The following is a 20036-nucleotide window of genomic DNA, read 5'->3' as shown; positions in this document are numbered from 1 at the left end:
TGAATATTTTATGTTAAAAATTGTTTTTTAATAAAATAACCATATTTGTTTTCTTTAAAAATCCTTATGAGATACATACCAAAATATTTATGGATGAAATGATATGATGTCTGAGATTTCTGTCAAATTAATTATATAAGGATACGTTTTTTGTTTGTGTACTTTTCTGGACATATGTCATACTTCAATAAATGAGTGAGATACAAACAAAACAAGATTGGCCATGAGTTGAAAATGACTGAAACTGGAAGATGAGTATATGGGAGTTCATTACATTATCCTGTCTACCTTTGCATGGGTGTAAATTTTTCAAAAAATAAAGAATTTTTAAAAAAAATACCCATGAGAACAAAAAGATACAAGCTCACAAAAACGATGAATTAGGATACAGTTCTTCTTCCAAAAAACAGAAAACAGTTCCACTAACTACAAATTTTATACACTGAACTACAAATTTATTCGGTAATCATTAGCAAGCCTAAGTGCCTGAAAGTACCTTTGAGGAAAAAGTCTCCCTCTTACTGTCTAACCCTAACCAGAAAATTTATGTGACTATTCCAACACAGTAACTTTCTATATAGATTCAGAGGCTACAACTCCCAGAAAACAACTGGCAATAAGAAGTAAACAAGACAAACACAGAGGGTAGAGATAGGTAAAAACGTTGATACAGCTGTCCGATTTGGGGATTTTAGAATTCACTCACACTCCAAAACCAAGAGTGAGGATAATGGAAAGTCTCAGTTAAACCAAGCAAACATGTACAAAATAAAACCTTCTTGAGTTCCAGAAATCAGGTTAGAAAATAGCACCAGCCTACCTTCAAGGTAAAATAACAGATTCAACAAGTACCTATGGAAGCCACACAAGAAACAAGGTTAATAAACATACCCTCTCTGGTAGCAAACACTGTGCCTTCGTGGGTACTCTCTGTCCTTTCCCTGGTTTATTTTTCTGAAAAGTCATCATTACATAAAATACATGTATTTATTTATGGTCTGGCTTCCCTGCTAAGATAGATTCATGAAGTCAGGGACCTGGGTCAGCCTTTTTTGCAGTCATTCCCCCAGCTTACAGAATACAGGCTCTAATAATATAGATGCTCAATAAATATTTGCAGGTTTACTAAATGAGAAGAAAACAATAGTAACAACAAAATAAGGAACAAGTTATGCTGAAACCTCAGAGGAAGAGCTGAATCAGAATTCTCAAATTTTGGTACATAAGCAACATTAGTGGAAAATAGGAAAATCAACCATCCCTTTTTAAAAAGAACAGAAAGCACCTGGGAAAAATTAGTATCATGAAAAGAAAGCAATGACATATTAGAAAAAGTAGGAATGATTAAAAACGCAGTAACAACTAAAAAATACATTAGAATCTTAAAAGATAAGAACTGTAATGTATAAACACTGAATCAAAGATATAAAGGAGGAACTACAGAAGGCAAAGAACAGAGATCCAACTTGAACATTAGTTGATGATGCCAAGTTGGAGAAGAAACTATTTTTTTACAATATGTTTTTATTGATTTCAGAGAGGGGAAGGGAGGAAAGAGAGAGAGACAGAAACATTAACGATGAGAGTGTCATTGATCAGCTGCCTCCTGCAACCCCCTACTGGGGATGGAGCCAGCAACCCGGGCTTGTGCCCTGACCGGGAATCGAACCGTGACCCCTTGGCTCATAGGTCGATGCTCAACCACTGAGTCACGCCAGCTGGGGATGAAGAAGAAACTAAAACAAGTAAAAGTAAAGCCATAACTGTGGAAAACTTCAAAATTGAAAAAGATCTTAATAAACCAATAAAAAGACCTCATCAAACTGCAGGCAAAATCATAAAGAAAAAAGTATAGTGAGAAACATTTAATCATAATGGTTATAGGGGAAAGTCTTGTGAACAAAGAAACAAAAAGAAATTAAGGTCTCAGACTTCCTCTCAGGTTAACACTAGGTGCCACAAAAGAACTGATGAACTCCTATAGAGTTTTGAGGGAAATGACAGTAAAGAAGTTTATGTACAAGGAAGTTGTCTGTCTTGCTACACTGTGCAATAACAGAAAAAGAATCCAAGGAACCCAATGGAAACAGCAAATGGAGAGCTGAAACAACATAAACACATTAGCAGCTGCCTGGTGCTGAGGAGGCAGAATTTCAAGTTAACTCCTGCCAAATTAGAGGGACTTGGTTACTGCCTAGGACTTTCCACTGACATCCCTGAAGGGCCATGCCTGAGAAGAACCACATCTCATGACTAACGGCTAGAAGGAATGGAGAGAGAGAAAGGGACAGAAAAAAAAGTCTGAAAAAGTTGTGGGAAATAAAACCTCCCTGTATTCCTCAGTATTCCTGTAAAAAAGCCTTCGTCTCCTGGGTCAGGGAAATGTATATGCTATAAAGTGAGAGAATGTCTGCTTTTTCTTCTCATTGAAACATTTCACATACCATAAGGATTAGAACTATAGCCATGTGTTTAAAACTTCCTTATCTCACTGAAAGCCAGGCGGTTACATCACAAGATAAGCACCTAAGCTGGCTCCAAAGGTGTAGGAGAGACTACAGTATCATCTTCCTAAGTATCTATATTTCAAGGAGACATGAGATCCCAGAACTTGGAAACACCTCTAGGTCTAAAAAGCCAAGACAGGGAGGGAGTGTATCTGGCTCCCGAAGAGATTTTTATTTACATACCAAAGGGCTAGAGTAAAGAGGAAAAGAGGGACAGCTAATTCCTTCCCCTTTGTAAGAAGGAAAAAAACACCACACACACACCCTCCCACAACTATTCACATAAAACTCACCAGGCTCTCATAGCATTGTCCTAGCAGGTAAGAACTAGGACAAAGGAGGACCAATGCACTTATTATTTACTGTATGGTGCTTAATAAGAAATCTGTCTCTGATCCAAAAAACCTTGTGTGTGCATTCAGGGGAAAAAGTAATAAAAATGAACATGAAAAGCCCAACAAAAATAATAGCCACAATCTTCCCAAAACTGATGAAAAAATATTAATCTCTGCATGCAAGAATATCAACAAACTCCAAGTAGAATAAAAAATAAAATGTGAACCAAGAATTCTGTATCCAAAAATGAAGAAAACGAGGAGGGTGGTGGACAACTTTACAGTGGAGTAACTTGACAAACACAACCCTCACCAAGTAATCAAGTTCAACATCATCAGTGATAGATAGCTCATGTTAAAAGCATCCTAATATGATGTATTGAGAACAGTACTTCACCTCTGTGGTCTTCCTCCTACAGACCCATAACCCCAGTGTAACCATGAGGAAAACATCAAACAAACTCAAATTGAGTGGCATTCTAAAAAATACCCTACCAGTACTCCTCAAAACTCTAAAAATCATCAAAAATAAGATAAATCTGAGAAACCACTGCAGACCAGAGGAAGCTAAGGAGACATGATGACTAAATGTAATGTGGTATCCTGAAAGAAATTCTGGCAAAGAAAAGGGACATTAAGAGAAACCTAGTGAAATTGAATAAAGTGTTGAGTTTATTTACTAGTAATATACCAGTGTTGATTCTCTAGTTGTGACAAATGTACTATATTAATGTAAGATGTTAACAATAAGGGAAACTGATGAGAGTTATATGGAAGCTCTATATATAGCTTTGCAACTTTTCTGTAAATCTAAAGCTATTCTAAAATTAAATTTTTATTTAAAAAATATCTCCATAGGTAGATTTAATGGCATATGACATACAACAGAAGATCAGTAAACAAAAGACAGGTTAAAATAAAATATACTCTTGAAGGTCAGAGAGGGGGAAAAATAAAATAAATAAAGAGCCTAACTGGCATATGAGACACAATACTAATGAAAGACATCAACTAGTGATTTAAGAAGCTCTATAAACTTCAAGCAGAAAAAAAAAAAAAGGAAGGAAAAAGAAGAAAACCACTCCTCAGCACATCATTCTAAAATGCTAAAAACCAAAGGACAAGGAGAAAAACTTTAACACATCCCAAAGAAAAAAAATTGCATTATTTTCAAAGGAAAAACAATAACATTGACAGCTTTCATCTCAACAAAAATGAGAGAAGCAGAAAAATAACAGAATGATATCTTTAAAATATGGAAAAGAAATTGATGCCAACCTAGAATTCTACACCCAGCAAACGTATCCTCCAAAAGTTAATAAAAAATAAAAGCATTTTCAGACAATATTGTTGTATATCCACATCGCCCTTAAAATTGATAAATGTTTACATTTATTGACATAAACAGAAATTCCTGAATGCTGTGGAATGAAAACAATACGTAAATAATACCATTTATATAAAACTCTGCATATAAATCAGTACATGTAGAATACTCTGAAAAATGTTATCATAAAAGATTAGCAGTGATTTCTTGTGTTGTTTAATCTGGGAAGATTTTTATTTTAACTTTGTTGTGGAATTTTTGGCATCTTTTTTTGTGTATGTGTTTCCAAAAATACTTTTAAGTATATAATGACACACTTAAATATATGCCAAGTGAAAAACACAGATTAAAATAATTTTGTGTTTGTAGATGGTATGTAAATATATATCAAAAATAAATTAATAGAAGGCAATATGTATACAAAATTGTAACAATGGCTATGTCAGAATTGTAGAATTATGAACAATTACTGCTTTTTTTATGTTTGTTTAGTACTTTCCACACTATATATAAGATATTACTTACAATTTAAAATATTTTTATAAAAATCCAAGGTCACCTTAAAAGCAATCATCATCATAACTGCATTGATATCATTGTTACATAAAATCCTTTAATTTTCAGCATCAACTGCCACATAAGGTTTTTTCTTAATAAGGTTTTATTTTTCTCCCTTCCACTTTTTCACCCATCTCCCCAGTCTCCCTCCCACATTGCAACTAGCAAAATGTTCTCAGCACCTATGAGTATGTTTCTATTTTGTTTGTTCCTTTATTTTGTTCTTTAGATTCCACTGTATATGAAATCATATGGTATTTGTCTTTCTCTTTCTGGTTTATTTCACTTAGCATAATACTCTTTAGGTCCACCCATGGTGTCGCAAATGGTAAGATATCATTTTTTATGGCTGAGTAATATTCCACTGTATATATATACTAGCTCTTCTTTATCCATTCATCTATCAATGAACATAGTTTTTGAAAGCCAATTCTATTTAGCACAAAATTCTCTAATCTATGGTTGTACTTGCAAAATTCAAGGCCAGTACTACAGTAATACCTCTATCATTACCAACATAATTTGTCCTTAAAAGCAAAAATATTTTATCAAAGACTTGTAGCAAAGTAACTTATATGGGAGCTAGCCATATAGCTTACATGGGGCTTATCCATATAACATGATTTAAAAATATAGTAGTATTATCACTTACTCTCAGCATTTTACAAACACATTATCTCTAATTTTCAAAGCAGCAATGCAATGTAGACATAATTATCTACATTTTTAAAAGCATACACATTCCTTTCCAATTGTGACCAACTTGAAAATAAAGCATTTGAGAAACAAGACTCCAAAAAAGTGACATTTGTTGATATAAATGGTGAATAATGACAAAATACTAGATGTTATACTGGGTATTTCATATGTTATCTGATTTTTTCTTCACAAGAACCCTGAAATTTAGATGGGGAAATTTAGGCTCAACTAATAAGTAGCAGAGCTGAAATGAAGATCATACACTATTCCAGAGCCCATGCACTTTACCATAACATCAAGTTGTTATTACTGTCCATTCAACTACAAAACTAACTTAATGTTTTATCTCTGAATTTCAAAATTCACAAAAAAAGAATAACCTGAAAGAGTCTCTATGGCTTAGCAGAGTCTATTACCACTACTGCAAATTAACCAAGCATGTGTCTTATTGCTAATGACTGAACGGTACATTCTAGGAGCATCAATGAGCACCATGAATAGAATTATTACTATTATCATCATCAAGAAAATATCACTTTCTTAATTCAATTCATATTACACTATCAAAATTTCTAATACACATACATATATATGCACACATACATACACACATATGTTCATTTCCCCCCTTACCTAAAGACCTGCAGACTGAAACAGTTGCCTCCTCCAAGAGCTTCAAATCAGTACTGGAGAGACAGAAGAGAGAAAAAATAATTATAACACAAAACATGTACACACTTACTAGTAAGTTAAAAGAATATATAAAAAATAAAAAAGAGAAAAATACTGTAGAGGGAAAATATGATATACAGTGGTGAACAATAAATCAGCACAATAAAATGAAGCTTCTATTTTCAATGTAATGAGGAAATTTACTATAATTGTCAACATGAGATTCCTAAAAAAGAAGAGCTCAGGGCACCCTGCCTTTCAGGCACTGGGGCAGAGGGGAAGAGTGGAGTTAGGGGGACTTAGCAAAAGGCAGGGGCCCCATCTGCCCATTTGTAAGGGCAGTAAGGATCATGGGATACATTTGTTTAGAAAAATGCCATTATTTTCAGGGGCTGGTACTTTCAAAGTAGCCGGAGAAGAGTTGCCTTCCTTCCCTTCTCCTCCCCTCCCTCGGTCCCTACCACTCATCTATCCTAATGGGTGTGAAATCAAGAGAAGGAAGGAAGAAATATAGATAAGCAAATTGATGCTTCCAAAGAGTTTAATATCCCAGGAATTGGAGCTATAAGAACAACAAAAACTAGCGTTAGAGTCTGGGGACTGGGCTAAAAATTTCGTGTTCTTTTCTGCTAATACACATGGCACAGCAAATCCTCCAAATAGGCAACTTTTTCATGGCTACCTGAGAAAAATCCCCACCTCCTAGGGTTCACTGCCATCACCGAAAAAGCACACTTTTAAAAAGAAAGAATCCATAAGCATTTAAGGTATCTGACAAGAAAACTTTAGAGAAACTGTGGAGGAACACTAATTACTGTAGTCATCTCTAGAACTACGCTGTCCAGTATGCTAACCATTGGCCACATGTAGCAGGAACTGTGGACAATCCAAACTGAGATGTACTGAAATATAAAATACACACCAGATTTCAGAGATTAAAAAGAATAAAAAGACTTCATTATTAATCCTTATATTCATGAAATTATAATATTTGGGATATACTGGGTTGAATGAAATATATTATTAAAATAAATTTCACCTGTATCATTTTGCTTTTTTCATGTGGCTAATACAAAACTTTCAATTACATGCACATCTCACATATATCTAATAGAGCTCCTCGAGAACCTGTCTCCCACCAATTAAGACAGTATCATGTATAAAAAGCATTATACATGGACATACAAACAAAGCTAAGACTCACTAATTACTTCAGTGGATATGCTATTCCCTTAAGAATCTCAAATTATTTTCATATTCAATAAATATATTTTTTAAGTTAAACCTTTATGCTTCATCGAAGGTTAAAAAGTTTTTAGCCAAAATCTAGGAATAACCTACAGTAAAGTGTTTACAGGTATTAGATATTTTTAGAGTGTCTGCCCGCCTCACAACATCTGCCTGCTGTCCTCCCATCCTTCTCTTCTATCTTCCCACCTCCCCCTCAGGGGTGAGCACAGCAGAAGCAGACAGGCTTGCTCAGCATGACCCCACTCCCTGGCCATAGGTGACTGGGTCAGGGATAGACGACTAATGTAAGCCACACCAGAGTCTTGGGGAATTTGGAATTGAGATAGAAAGACAGGTTTTCTGATGGCTAGAACTTGGATGCAAAGCTGAGGGTTATGGGAAGCCATCCTCCATCCACTAAGAAGCAGAGAAAGTTGGTTAGTAAGAAAATGAATAAAAGAACTTTGCAGAGAGAAGCAGCCAATAAACCGAGAGGCCTCTCAGGATTCCTGCTGGCCTTCCGATTCTTGGGATCAGTTCTAGCTGTGTTTCTGTTCTTGGATTCTATTAGACACCACCCCTGTCTCATCAACACATAATCCCCTCTTTCTGACATATGCTAAATAAAATTGATTTTTGCTCATAACCAAAAGGTTCTAATTAATAAATCACTGTGGTCAGATTTAATAATATACATTAGTAGTTGGCAAGAAATGGGAACTATGAATTACTCCATTTATTGGTTACTTAGGCAAAAAAAAAAGGAAAGAGGTATAAAATGCAAAAGATTGTAAAGAGCTTTATGAGGTTAATAACTAGACCACATGCATAAAATGTTTCACTGGTGCTTCTACTTTCTTCAGTCAATAACACTCTCAAAGCTGACTGGAACCAAGAGCTTCAATTATATGCATGTGGCTATAACTTTCAAAAGCTTCTGAATTTATTCGTTTAACAAACATTACCTAGATGCTCAGGGATGCTGGGCTCTGTGAAAGACGCTACCTCTGTCTCCAGGCTACATGGAGGAATAAGCAGCAGACAGAAGACTTGTTGAAGGGAAAGTATGAAAATCAAGACCAGCCCTTTGTCTGAGCTCATAGGTTCACCCAACCTACCCTAAGAGTAGTCAAGGAAAGCATCCTGGAGGAAGGAACTGTCTGTCCTGAAGGAGCAAAAGAAATCAGTCAGGCAGAACAAAGGAGAGGGTTTTCCAGACACAAGGAATAGTGTATGCAAAGGTATGGCAGTCACAGAGAGTCTGGCATGTTCTGGGAAGTAGAGATTAATCAACACTAGAGAAGGGCAAACTACAAGCCTAGAGAAATATACCAGATGGCTGGAATACAGAGTTCAGCTTCTCCACTTGTTCTCAACAGAAAGGTTCTTAAACTAGGTTTCTGATTGATTTCTAATACAATATTAGCCTTAAAAAGGGATTAATTCCACATGTATTAGTGAGGTTGGTTTGGACATTACTTCTTCCAGGAAACCTCCTTTGATCACCTAAGACCGGGTGAAAAGCCTGGTTTCTGTCCCAAAAGCACCCAACCATGAAACTGAGCACATGGTAGCAAGATTGCCCAATTATCTGTCTGTGGCCCCCCCTAGATTGTGGGCTCCTTGTTCATCACAGCATTCCCAGCCTGCTACAAAGCAGGCACTTAATAAAAATGCACTGAGTGAATGAATGTCAGACACCTCACTACCAGAAGACAAAATTAACTATTTTTCCCTGTTCCTCAAGAAACACTCAACACTCTTCAGCCTTCAAGGCAAGGTCTGCCCCCAAGTTTGAATTTTTAAATACTCATTGGTTTCCGAATGTAAAATAATATCTCTTTTGAAGCAGTCTGATTTTTTTTTTCTGTAGCTCAAGGATGAAAAGACCTGGAAAGGCTGGGGTTTATCCCACCTCTCTGGGAAAGCTCCCTCTGGTGGCAAGCCAGCCAGCACCTGCCAGTCTGTGATTAGGTCCATTAGGCTTGGGTCCCCTACACATGGCCATGATCTGAAACAGCAGCACTGCCACCACCTCCTCAACAATCACCACTTCAAGTCCGAAGCACCGGGAGTGACCAGATTATAAACTCCGTGAGTACAGGTAAACTGTCTCCTTTTCCCATGCGTGCTCACCATGCCTGGTACGGTGGCTCAGCCAGAAGGCAGACACTTGGTAACTACCTATCAAATAAAGGATTCACAGAGCAGTTTAGTGCAGTGTCCCTGCAATTTCTACACTCTGAAGTCTTACTTATTTCTACAAAGGAAATGTGCCAGGCACACCCCTGCCAAAGGAAACATGCTGATTGTTATAATAGAATTCCTTTCCTCCCACCTCTCCCTCCTCCAATTTTCTAAACTTCTTGGAACATTTTAAGAATAACCTTCTTTCCCATTTGCTTGATTTAGAGCTAAAATGAAGTGGCAAACAACTGGGGCGGTTGGTAACTGCTGCTGCGTGTTATGGGCATCTATGCACAGCATGGCTTTAGTTAAACAAATGAGCTCAGACGTTCTGGCAGCAGGCAACTAACAAATCATCATTTGCAGTAAATAAAACTAAAATGGTACCTCAGACTATGCCAGTGTTTCCGAGACAATTAGAAACCGAATGCTGTTTCTGAAGGTAGATTTGGGACATTAGAAGCATACAAAAAGGAGGTAAAAAGGCAGTAAATATTCATAACAATACAGATTAAATAAATTAGCATGCACGGAGTTCTTCAAACTTACTGTATGCTTACATAAACTCCACAACTCCAGGTCAATTTGAAAAATGTCAATAACGGGAAATTAGAGATAAATACTTAAATCTAGTAATCTCTTATTCAAACTTTTGCTAAGTGAACTAACTCTAGATAAACAACCATATTGGCCCAATGACCAAGTGTGGCTCTTTCTGAAGCAATCTTTTTCTGTGACAGTGTATCAGGCTCCTCCTTCTCAGGGCTTGGCTACTATATATCATTCCAGCAGCAATGTAAACAGATGGAGTCACAGAACAGGAGTCTCAGTTTTGCTGGTGACACCCAAATGAACAACGAGACCTATGTCCAAGAGTCACACACACACATATATCCCAAGCAAATATGAAACCAGTCTAGGGACTTCTCCAGTTTTAAGAACCTTCAATGGGCTCCCCTGAAGATAATTCAGCAAGGAAGTGGGTATTAAAATTTTCACAACTATAGAGAAGTCCTTAAACATTACCACTCTCATCTCTGGGCTATATTCTAAGTCTGTTCCCACCCTCACTGTGATTTCATGAAGAGATTTCCCCAGGAAGAGATCTGTCATCAACCTCAATCTCATACTCCGCATGCTTCTATGAGAGCTTTCGTAACAAAATTCCCCAACGAACACCAACAATACAGCTGAATTATTTCTAAGTTATATCTCAAATAATCAATGCAATCTACGCCACCTCTGCTGAGAACACCAATGTATATCATGACAAAGTTAAGTAACTGGGAAATGTAGGTAGCTCAGAAGACTGGCAAGGTAAAATAAGGCGAAAGAGTGAAGAACTTTCATGTCATGTTAAGGAGTTTGGCTTTTATCTTACATAAAATGGGAAGCCATTGAGCACAGAATCAAAAACACACACTAACAGAACTCGTTAAAGCAGCAGCAAGGTGCCCCAGGTATACAATGGCTCAATGTCTGACCCTGGCTAAAACCATCTTGAGATTTTTGGCCAAAAAGAAAAAGATGTTAATAATAATAATGCCTGTATGGTGCGTTTGATAAAGCCTAACCTTGTATCACAACCACTCTAATTAACCACTGCTGTCAAGTGTTGGACCAGCAAACTTGGATAAATCACTAATGGTTACTAAAGCAGAACACAGTCAAGTACATAATCTTTAAAAATACTAGTTTAATTCTACTAAAATTATATACCAAATTGGAAAAGGAGGAAGATACTAACAGGAAGAATATGGAATGTCTGCATCACTGAACTCGCAGGTTGGTCACTTTCAATACTTAAACACCAAGTGTACAACCTCTCAACCATAACCATCAATTAACAAACTCATGTACACTGGTCGCGTGGATTTCCAATCATGTTGCCTACTACTGAAAACAATGTACATCCCTGGTATAATGGAAAGAGTACAGATTTTGAGGCCACATAATTTAAGTTCAGCTTTCTCATTTCCTATTGGCATGACCTAGGCAAGTTACTTAATTTGAACCTCAGTTTCCTCAGCTTTAAAAGGGAGATAAGGTTGCCACCATCTCGTAGGACAGTTGTAAGGACTATATGGCAATGTATGAAAAGTGCCTTGCACATAGCTCAATAAATGTGAGTTCCCTAACCCAACAACAACAGTACAGCAAAACCACAAGTACCAAACTTTCAAATTTGCATATATTTACTTACCAATACTTCTTACAAGTAATTTGGGACTCTCCACCTTCCCCCATGGAACGGAAGGGGAATATAAAACATAATTTAGTGATTTTTGGAGTGCTTTTACAAGTCTCAAACAGCTGTATCAAACAACTATAGGTGATCTGCTTTGATTTTATTTACATTAATGTTTCACTATAGTCAAAATATAACCCTAGTGGATTACAAAGGAAATCAGTATTCCTTATTCACCAAGCAAAACTTCTCAGTATTAAGTTAACTTTTAATAAGTGGCAGAACAAAACTTAAATCTAGGGTTTTTTTTCTTTTTTTAAAAGGAAATGGTTTTTATATTGTAAAAACGAAACATGCTAAAACCACCATGAAGAAACACTACACACCTATCAGAACTGCTAAAATGAAAGAAAGGAGAAAAAAAAAGAGTGACAACATCAAATGCTGGCAAGGATGCAGAGAAACCGGATCTCACATACATTACTGGTGGGAATGTAAAATGATATAACCACTCTGGAAAAGTTTGGCAGTTTTGTATAAGACTAAACATGCACTTACCATACAACCCAGAAACTGCACTCTTGAGCATTTATCTCAAAGAAATAAAAACTTATGTTCATACAAAAACCTATACACAAACATTCACAGCAGCTTTATTCACTATAGCCAAAAACTGGAAACAATCCAAATGCCTTTCAATGGACCACTGTTTAGACAAACTATGGTACAAACACAACATAGAATACCATGCAGCAATAAAAAGGAATGAACTATTGATGATACACAACTTGAATGGATCTCAAGGACACTATGCAAAGTGAAAAGAGCCAACCTCAAAATGTGATATACTGTATTATTCCATTTATATAACTTTTTAAAAATAAAATTCCAGAAATGGAAAACTGATTAGCAGTTGCCAGGGGTGAGAGATGGGAGGAGGAAAGAACGGATGTAGTTATAAAGGGAAAGCACAAGGGAGCCTTGCTGGGAAACAAGGATCTTGATTGTGGTGTTGGTTACACAAGTCTACACATGTGATAAAATTATATAGAGTACATATACGCATTCATGAGTGCATGTATAACTAATTGCTGAAATCGTAATAACCTCTGTGGATTATACCAATGTCAACTTCCTGGTTTTGACACTGAACCATAGTAATGCAAGATGTTACCGCTGAGGGAGACTGAGTGAAGAATGCAAGGGACCTCACTGTTCATTTTTTGCAACCTCCTATGACTCTAATTATATCAAAATAACAAGTTTAAAAGACTGAATCAAAAATAAAACTATACAGACATTGAAGCATGCAACAGACTGATGTATATCAGAGGGAAGGGGGGAGGTGCTGGGAAGAGATTAACCAAAGAACTTATATGCATAACCCATAGACACAGACAATAGCGTGGTGAAAGCCTGGGGAGGGAGCGGGAGCAGGAGCGAGAGTGGGACAGAAGGGATCAGTAGGGGGAAAAACGGGGACAGCAGTAATACTTTCAACAATAGAGATAAATTTTTTAAAAAATAAAGCTATACAACCTATACAAGAGGTACATAAATATACACATTTTTAAAATACACACATGTACACAATTTTGTGTGAACAAGATTATGCTCTATGAATGGTTTTATAACTGGCTTTAACCAGTTAGTATGCTATAGATCTTTTTCCATGTCTATAAACATGATTATTTTTAATAACTCTATATTGTCCCAGCATGCAGATGCACCATTTTTATTTGTTTATCTACTCAATCTCCTTACTTGTTAGCAATTTTTTTCTGTTATCATAAACACTGCAATGGACATCTATACATATATATCTTTCTACAGATATTTCCAAACTCATCCAATTATCTCCTTAACATAAACTCTAGAAGTGAAATTGCTAGATCAACGAACACTTCTGTTCTGATGAATATTGCAAATTATATTCTAGAAAGATTTAACCAATTACCATGCCCACCAAAAGTGTGTAACTGTGGCTTATGAAGCAACCCATATTCCTAAACTTGCAAAAATCCAAACCCAGATCTTTGACACCAAATCCAGTAAGTAAGCATAAGAACTTTTATGACAAATACAGATATTTTTCTCTCTAAAATGACCTATAGAGAGGAATTCATAAAGGATGTAACATTTAACTGGCAAGTTATTATCATGCCACCATAAATTTAAAACAAATTCTATTGAGCACCGCCCAAATTCTTACACTGTACCAGGCAGTTTTTGTGATATATAACAGGGGGTGTACATCAAGAACTACTGTACAGAGAATTTACGACTGCTCTGGATTTAAATTCCGCATTACAATCCTCTGGCAGTACAAACAACTCTGGCCTTAACTTCAAGAATGGTATAGCGAAGAGGATATAGCAATGTTCAGTGGTAATAGGAAAAAAAAAAAGCAAATATTAAGTAAAAAATTGTGGTTTTTTTTCATTATAAAAAATAGATGATTATATCAACCACTTATGCAGAAAATGTCTCCAAATGTCAGCCACAATTCACAAGGTGACAAGAGAGAAGAGAAACAACCTTGGCCTTGATGGTTAGATATGGTGTCCACCAAAACCTAGAGAAACCCCGCCATTAGTTAATGAATAAAATAAAATAAAAATAAAGAAGACCAGAGCTCAGTGTAATAGCATGCATCCCTTCCTTCATCAACACAGTTCCACTGTTAGATGGCAAACAATTTTCCAAAACTGACAAATAAACAAGAAGGAACATTTGCTGGTAGGGGAAAAAAGTTAATTTCATATGAAGCCTGTAGTTCAAGAATTCAAGTGTCCACAACCAAAATAAATATATAAAAGGGTCATCTAATAACTGTCACACATGAAAATATGTAAGAGCTATTTACAATATTTTAGTAGCTGGTGTAACAGGTCAGACAAACTACAGTTGACAAGTAAAATATCACCTGAGTTAACAGAAGCAGCATACTTAGGCTGATAACTTAATTAACAACCTGTGTCTTACATCATGGAGCCAATACTATACAGCACCAGAAGGAACTGTTTGTGGCCCGAGAGCAATCTATTTTTTTTTTAAATATATCTTTATTGATTTCAGAGAGAGGAAAGGAGAGGGAGAGAGACAGAAACATCAATGTGAGAGTCACTGATCAGGCCCGCAACCCGGGAATGTGCCCTAACCAGGAATCGAACCCCCATCTCCTGGATCCTAGGTAGATGCTCAACCGCTGAGCCACACCCGGCCAGGCTCACCTCTGTTTTCTTTACTACCAACTCATCTGTCTCACTCTTTATCTGTCCACACTCTGGATTTTTAAGTAACATAAGACGCACCAATGGACATCGCCAGGCCATGGTGTTGGCCCTCAGGGATTAAAGATAGAAAAAAGAGGTTGAACAATATATAATCTTAGAAAAGAACCTTACCAATTAACTGCAGAACACTGCAAGCTAAAAGAAGTCTTATTATCATATTCTCAAATATAGAAATATTTGGGTTCTCACATATCAGATTTTTTAAAAATTGTTTATGCTACAGAGAATTTATTTTTAAAAACTAAAAGTTCCAACTAAGTATACACTTAGCAGAACTTCAAAAAATTTGCTTATCAGATATAACTTGCAATTTGTATAGACCTATATACTATTAAAAGTTCTCTCACCTTGATTATTTCATTTGATTTCTTTTAAAAACCCTGAAGTTGACTGAAGAAACAGTACAGATGACAGAGAGACAGAGAAGCTAAGTAATGTGTCCAAGGTAACAATATAAAAATACACATATCTTACTTCTAGTTTAATACTCTTTCAATATGAACAGTATTGATTTATCTACTTTATTAAAGCAAACCCACATAATATCAATCTAACACACTACCACTAACTACTTGGAATTTCTGTATAGGCCTAAAAGAAGCAGTGTCATACATCTATGTTATCATTAAAATCATGTAAAATTTATGTGAGTGATAAAGAACTTGAAGGAAACAAAAATTTTAAGTCTAATAAGAAAAGCAGAAGACTTTCTTATAATTGCTATGAAATAAACTGTAATTTGGTCAGGAAGCTAAATTTTTTAATTACATATTCCCTAATTCACAGCTTTCAGTAATCTAGACTGGTTTTATTTTACTCGTAAGCATACCAATCTCAAACAAGAATCTCGGTAATGAAAGATGATAAACTCATAGTTCAAATCTCCTAATGAAAAGCAGATGGGCAGAGAGCTGTTGTGGGGAAATTATACATAGATCTCTAAACATGGATTTGCTAAACAATTCAAATAAACAGAATTATGAGGTTCATAAAATAAACAGTAAAAAATGCTTAAGTCCCTTTCACTGAAAATTTTGCCATAAAATTATTTCAAAATTGATATATTAATAATGTCATTTTCAGCCCACAACATACATACTTTGACAAATTATATAATGTTTGTCAGTTTAAAACACAACCTGAACAAATCAACAAGTAACCATTCAGAAAAGTATGGAAGCATTTCTGAAGATTTTTTCCCCTTACCTTAGTAAAGAGAGAATTACAGAAATCATTCACAAAACTAACTAGAATCAGCCCATTCAGCAGTTAAACTGTGGGAATATTAATGTTTTAAAAGGGTCTATTCATAGGAAAACGTCAAAGAATAAAAACTACACATAAATTTATTATAGCAATTTTTAACGTACCAAACAGAACCAAAAAGGTATTTATATTCATGTGATTCACAGGCAGTCCTATATACCGTCATTCAACTGCCAAAATGAAAGGAACTATAACTATTAAAGTGTCAAAATTTCAACAGCTACCATACAAGATAATACTGTATTTATTTTCTCAAGAAAGTAACAGGAAAAAATGACTTAAAAATTCAGATTCCAGCCAACACAGTGAAAAAACGAAAGAAGGGTGCTCTTGGAATAAAACTTACTTGTCCCCTTATTTTAACGTTTTAAACACATCAGTTATATTTTCCCCCACGTAAGCTTTTAGTTTAAGGGAGAGATCAACCCTGGGCAAATTCAAGCATCTTCTAAAAAGGTTTTGCACAGAAAGGTATAAATGAAGAAACAGGTTTTGACTCAAGATGTAAAAACTGAACTTCTTTTGGTCCCTCAATTTGAGAAACTAAGATACCAAAAAAAGTCTCTATTTATTCACTTAGTAAAATGACCTAGTATACTCTTTTGGTCCCTGTTTCAAGCAAACCTATGATGAAAGAATTAGAAGTGGGTTTAGAAGATGGTTTAGTAGTTATCCCAGGCATCAAAAATTCTAAGAAAAAATTAATTTTACAATCACTTAATTGTTTCTCTCAGTTAAAAACATGTGACCTAATTCAATAAAAGTGTCTCTTCCTGTTTCTCAACTAATGAAATAGAAAGGATCATTCAGACAGCTCCCCTTAAACAGAAAAGACATACACCACTCAAGTTGTAAGGTTAAAATAATGGACAGATTATCCATCAGCTTGCATGTATTAATTATAAATAATGCAATTATTACATTTGCATTGTAAATGAGTACCTGTTATTATGGCCTATTACTTTGAAAATGTGAATATAGCCCTGGCTGGTGTGGCTCAATTGGCTGGGTGTCGTCCCGTGCACCAGGCGGTTGCCCAATGGATTCCCAGTTAAGGGCACATGCCCAGGATGTGGGCTCCATCCCCAGTGTTGCACGCTCACACTGATTCTCTCTCTCTCTCCCCCTCTCCCTAAGATTCAATAAACTATTCTTTAAAAAAAACACAAAAGTGAATATATAATGTGGTGATTCTTTTCTCCAAGATTATCACAAAATTGATGTTGCAGCACTTTAACTATTATTTGAAGCTCATTCTGTAACTATGCTCCCAACTGGAGATTATGTCGCATGATGGCCAACAGATCTGTCTCAGTCCTACACAAACCTGGTTTAAATCTGGTCCACACAAGCTGTTAGACAACCTCCCTAGCTCTCAGTTTTCCCACTTACAGGAATAACCACAAGACCTATCTCATAGACTGGATATGAGAACTAAATGAGGAAATGCATCTAACGCAATGAGCCTAGTACCTGGCACACAGTAAGTGCTCAATAAATAACTGCTGCCTTGGCCAGTGTGGCTCAGTTGGTTGGACGTCGTCCCATGTACTGAATGAAGGGCTGCTGGTTCAATTCCCAGTCAGGGCACATGCCCGGGTTGAGGGCTCGATCCCTGATAGGGGGGCATGCAGGAGGGAGCCGATCAATGTTTGCTCTTGAATCAATGTTTCTCTCCCTCTCTTTTCCTCTCCCTCTAAAGATCAATTTTAAACAATCTTTAAAACATAAATAGTAATAAAATAAAATAAACAAATAAATAAATAACTGCTAAGTTAAGGTAGATGTTTACATTAGCCAAGCCTCTTAGCTGAATGTGCATAGTTTATAATGTAAGAGGGATCCCTAAAAGAAAACTCAAAGTGGTCACTGGACCCTAACAATGCTGAAGAGAAATGGAAGACATTTAAAAGATTTTTTTAAGGAAGTACAACAAACTGAAGTTTAAAAAGCACAGTAATATGGGGTATACACACAATGGATATTATTCAGCCTAAAAAGGAAGGAAATTCTGGTATGTGCTACAACATGGGTAAACCTTGAAAATATTATGTGAAGTGAAATTAGCCAAACACAAAATGACAAATATTATATGATTTCATTTATATGAGTTATCTAGAATAGGCAAATTCATACAGACAGAAAGAATAGAGGTTGTTACCAAGGGGGCTGGGAGAACAGGAAATGAAATTATTATTTAATGGGTACAGAGTTTCTGTTTGAAATGATGCAAAGTTCTGGAAATGTACATTGGTGATGACTATACAACATTGGGAATGTACTTAATACCACTGAATCATACACTTAAAAATGCTAAATTTTATTTATGTTCATTTTACCACAATAAAACAAACAATGTGAGTAAAATATTTCCGTATTATAGGAGTCAGTAAATTACAGCAGACTAGGCTCAATGCCCAAATACTGACATTAAGACATGCTCAAATCTGGAATACCATACAACATAAGAAAGCTTTAACATGGCCAAATGACCCTATGCAATGTGTTTCCTTGCTCACTCTTCTGCCACACTGGACTTCTGCCATTCCTCTAATATGCAGAAGTTATTCCTGCGTCAGGTCCTTTATACCTGCTGTTCCTTCTCCTGGAATGCTCTTTCCCCAGGATTTGCATGCTCACTCCCTGTTTTCAGTACATGTCTCTGCTTAAATGCTGCTTTCCCAGAGACACTCTATCTGAAGAAATCTCCTGTTTCTATTTGCTCTCATCCTGTCCCACTCCATGACCTTGCTCTGCTTTTTTTTTTTACTGCATTTGGCATTTCCAGAAATGACTTTATATATTTGTATCTTTAGTTGTTTATTGCCCAACTCCTCCATTAAAATATAAGCATCATGAGGGCAGGTATCTCATCCTTCATGTTCATGGCAAGGTTCCAGCCTTTAAAAATAGTACCTGGCAAATGGGAGGCATTCAATACTATTTTTTGGTAAGTAAACTTTAATAATTCACATTTACTAAAAAGGAAATATATATAAATAATTTTTTTGAAGTTACATAATAGTAATACAGTATAATCTCATATTTGAAGGGGGAAAAGACAGATATATAAATACACATGTCTATCTACAGGTATGTGTATTTTAAAAAGAATATAAAAGAAAGAATGGAAGAATATATAAGAAAATATAAACAGTAGTTATCTCTATGTGATGAGAAAACATGCCTATTTTCCCTTTTGTTTCTGTATTTTCTCCAATGAAAGACTTTTGTGATTTTTTTTAAAAGGCTATTTTACCAGCAAACCTAAGAACTCATTCCACTTTCTAAATTAGGGATATGCACAAAGACTTGGCTACAAGAAGTTCATCAGAGTTTTATATATAATCATAAAAAATAAGAAACAAGCAAAATGTTCAACATTAGTTAAATAATTTTGTACATCCATAAGACAGAACATTCTACAATTTAAAATTATGTTGTAGGAAAACACAATAATTATGTACATCCATAAGACAGGACATTCTACAACCATTTAAAATTATATTATAGGAAAACACTGACAGAGGGAAATGTGAGTTAAAGCAACAATGTATAGAATACATCCAAACATTTTTAAATGAGAGGGCTGAAAGGATATACACAACATGGTAACAGTGGTCACTTCTCATTGTTATTATTTTTGTCTTTTTGCCTTCCTGTGCTTTCTTGTACTTAAGGCACTAAAAATGAACATGAATTGCTCTGGTACTCACAAAAATGAGTTTAAGTGACTGTGCCAAAAGCTGCCTTCTTGCCTTATTTGAGCAC

At 35.7% G+C, this 20036-nt stretch overlaps 1 protein-coding gene across 5 annotated transcripts in view; it reads right to left on the bottom strand.

Moving 5' to 3' along the window:
• DYM (dymeclin) overlaps nt 1-20036 on the bottom strand; it is a 277415-nt gene that overhangs the window by 232127 nt on the left and 25252 nt on the right. For all 5 annotated transcript variants that reach the window (XM_081148364.1, XM_081148366.1, XM_081148361.1 and 2 more), the window contains exon 3: nt 6060-6112. In XM_081148364.1, the coding sequence (XP_081004490.1) occupies nt 6060-6112 (53 nt within the window). The remainder of the gene's footprint in view (nt 1-6059; nt 6113-20036) is intronic.

Source organism: Miniopterus schreibersii (assembly GCF_964146895.1).
Source record: "Miniopterus schreibersii genome assembly, chromosome: 10".
Classification (NCBI taxonomy): Eukaryota; Metazoa; Chordata; class Mammalia; order Chiroptera; family Miniopteridae; genus Miniopterus; species Miniopterus schreibersii.
The sequence above is the reverse complement of the archived record's forward strand: the minus strand, read 5'-3'. Positions and strand labels throughout refer to the sequence as shown.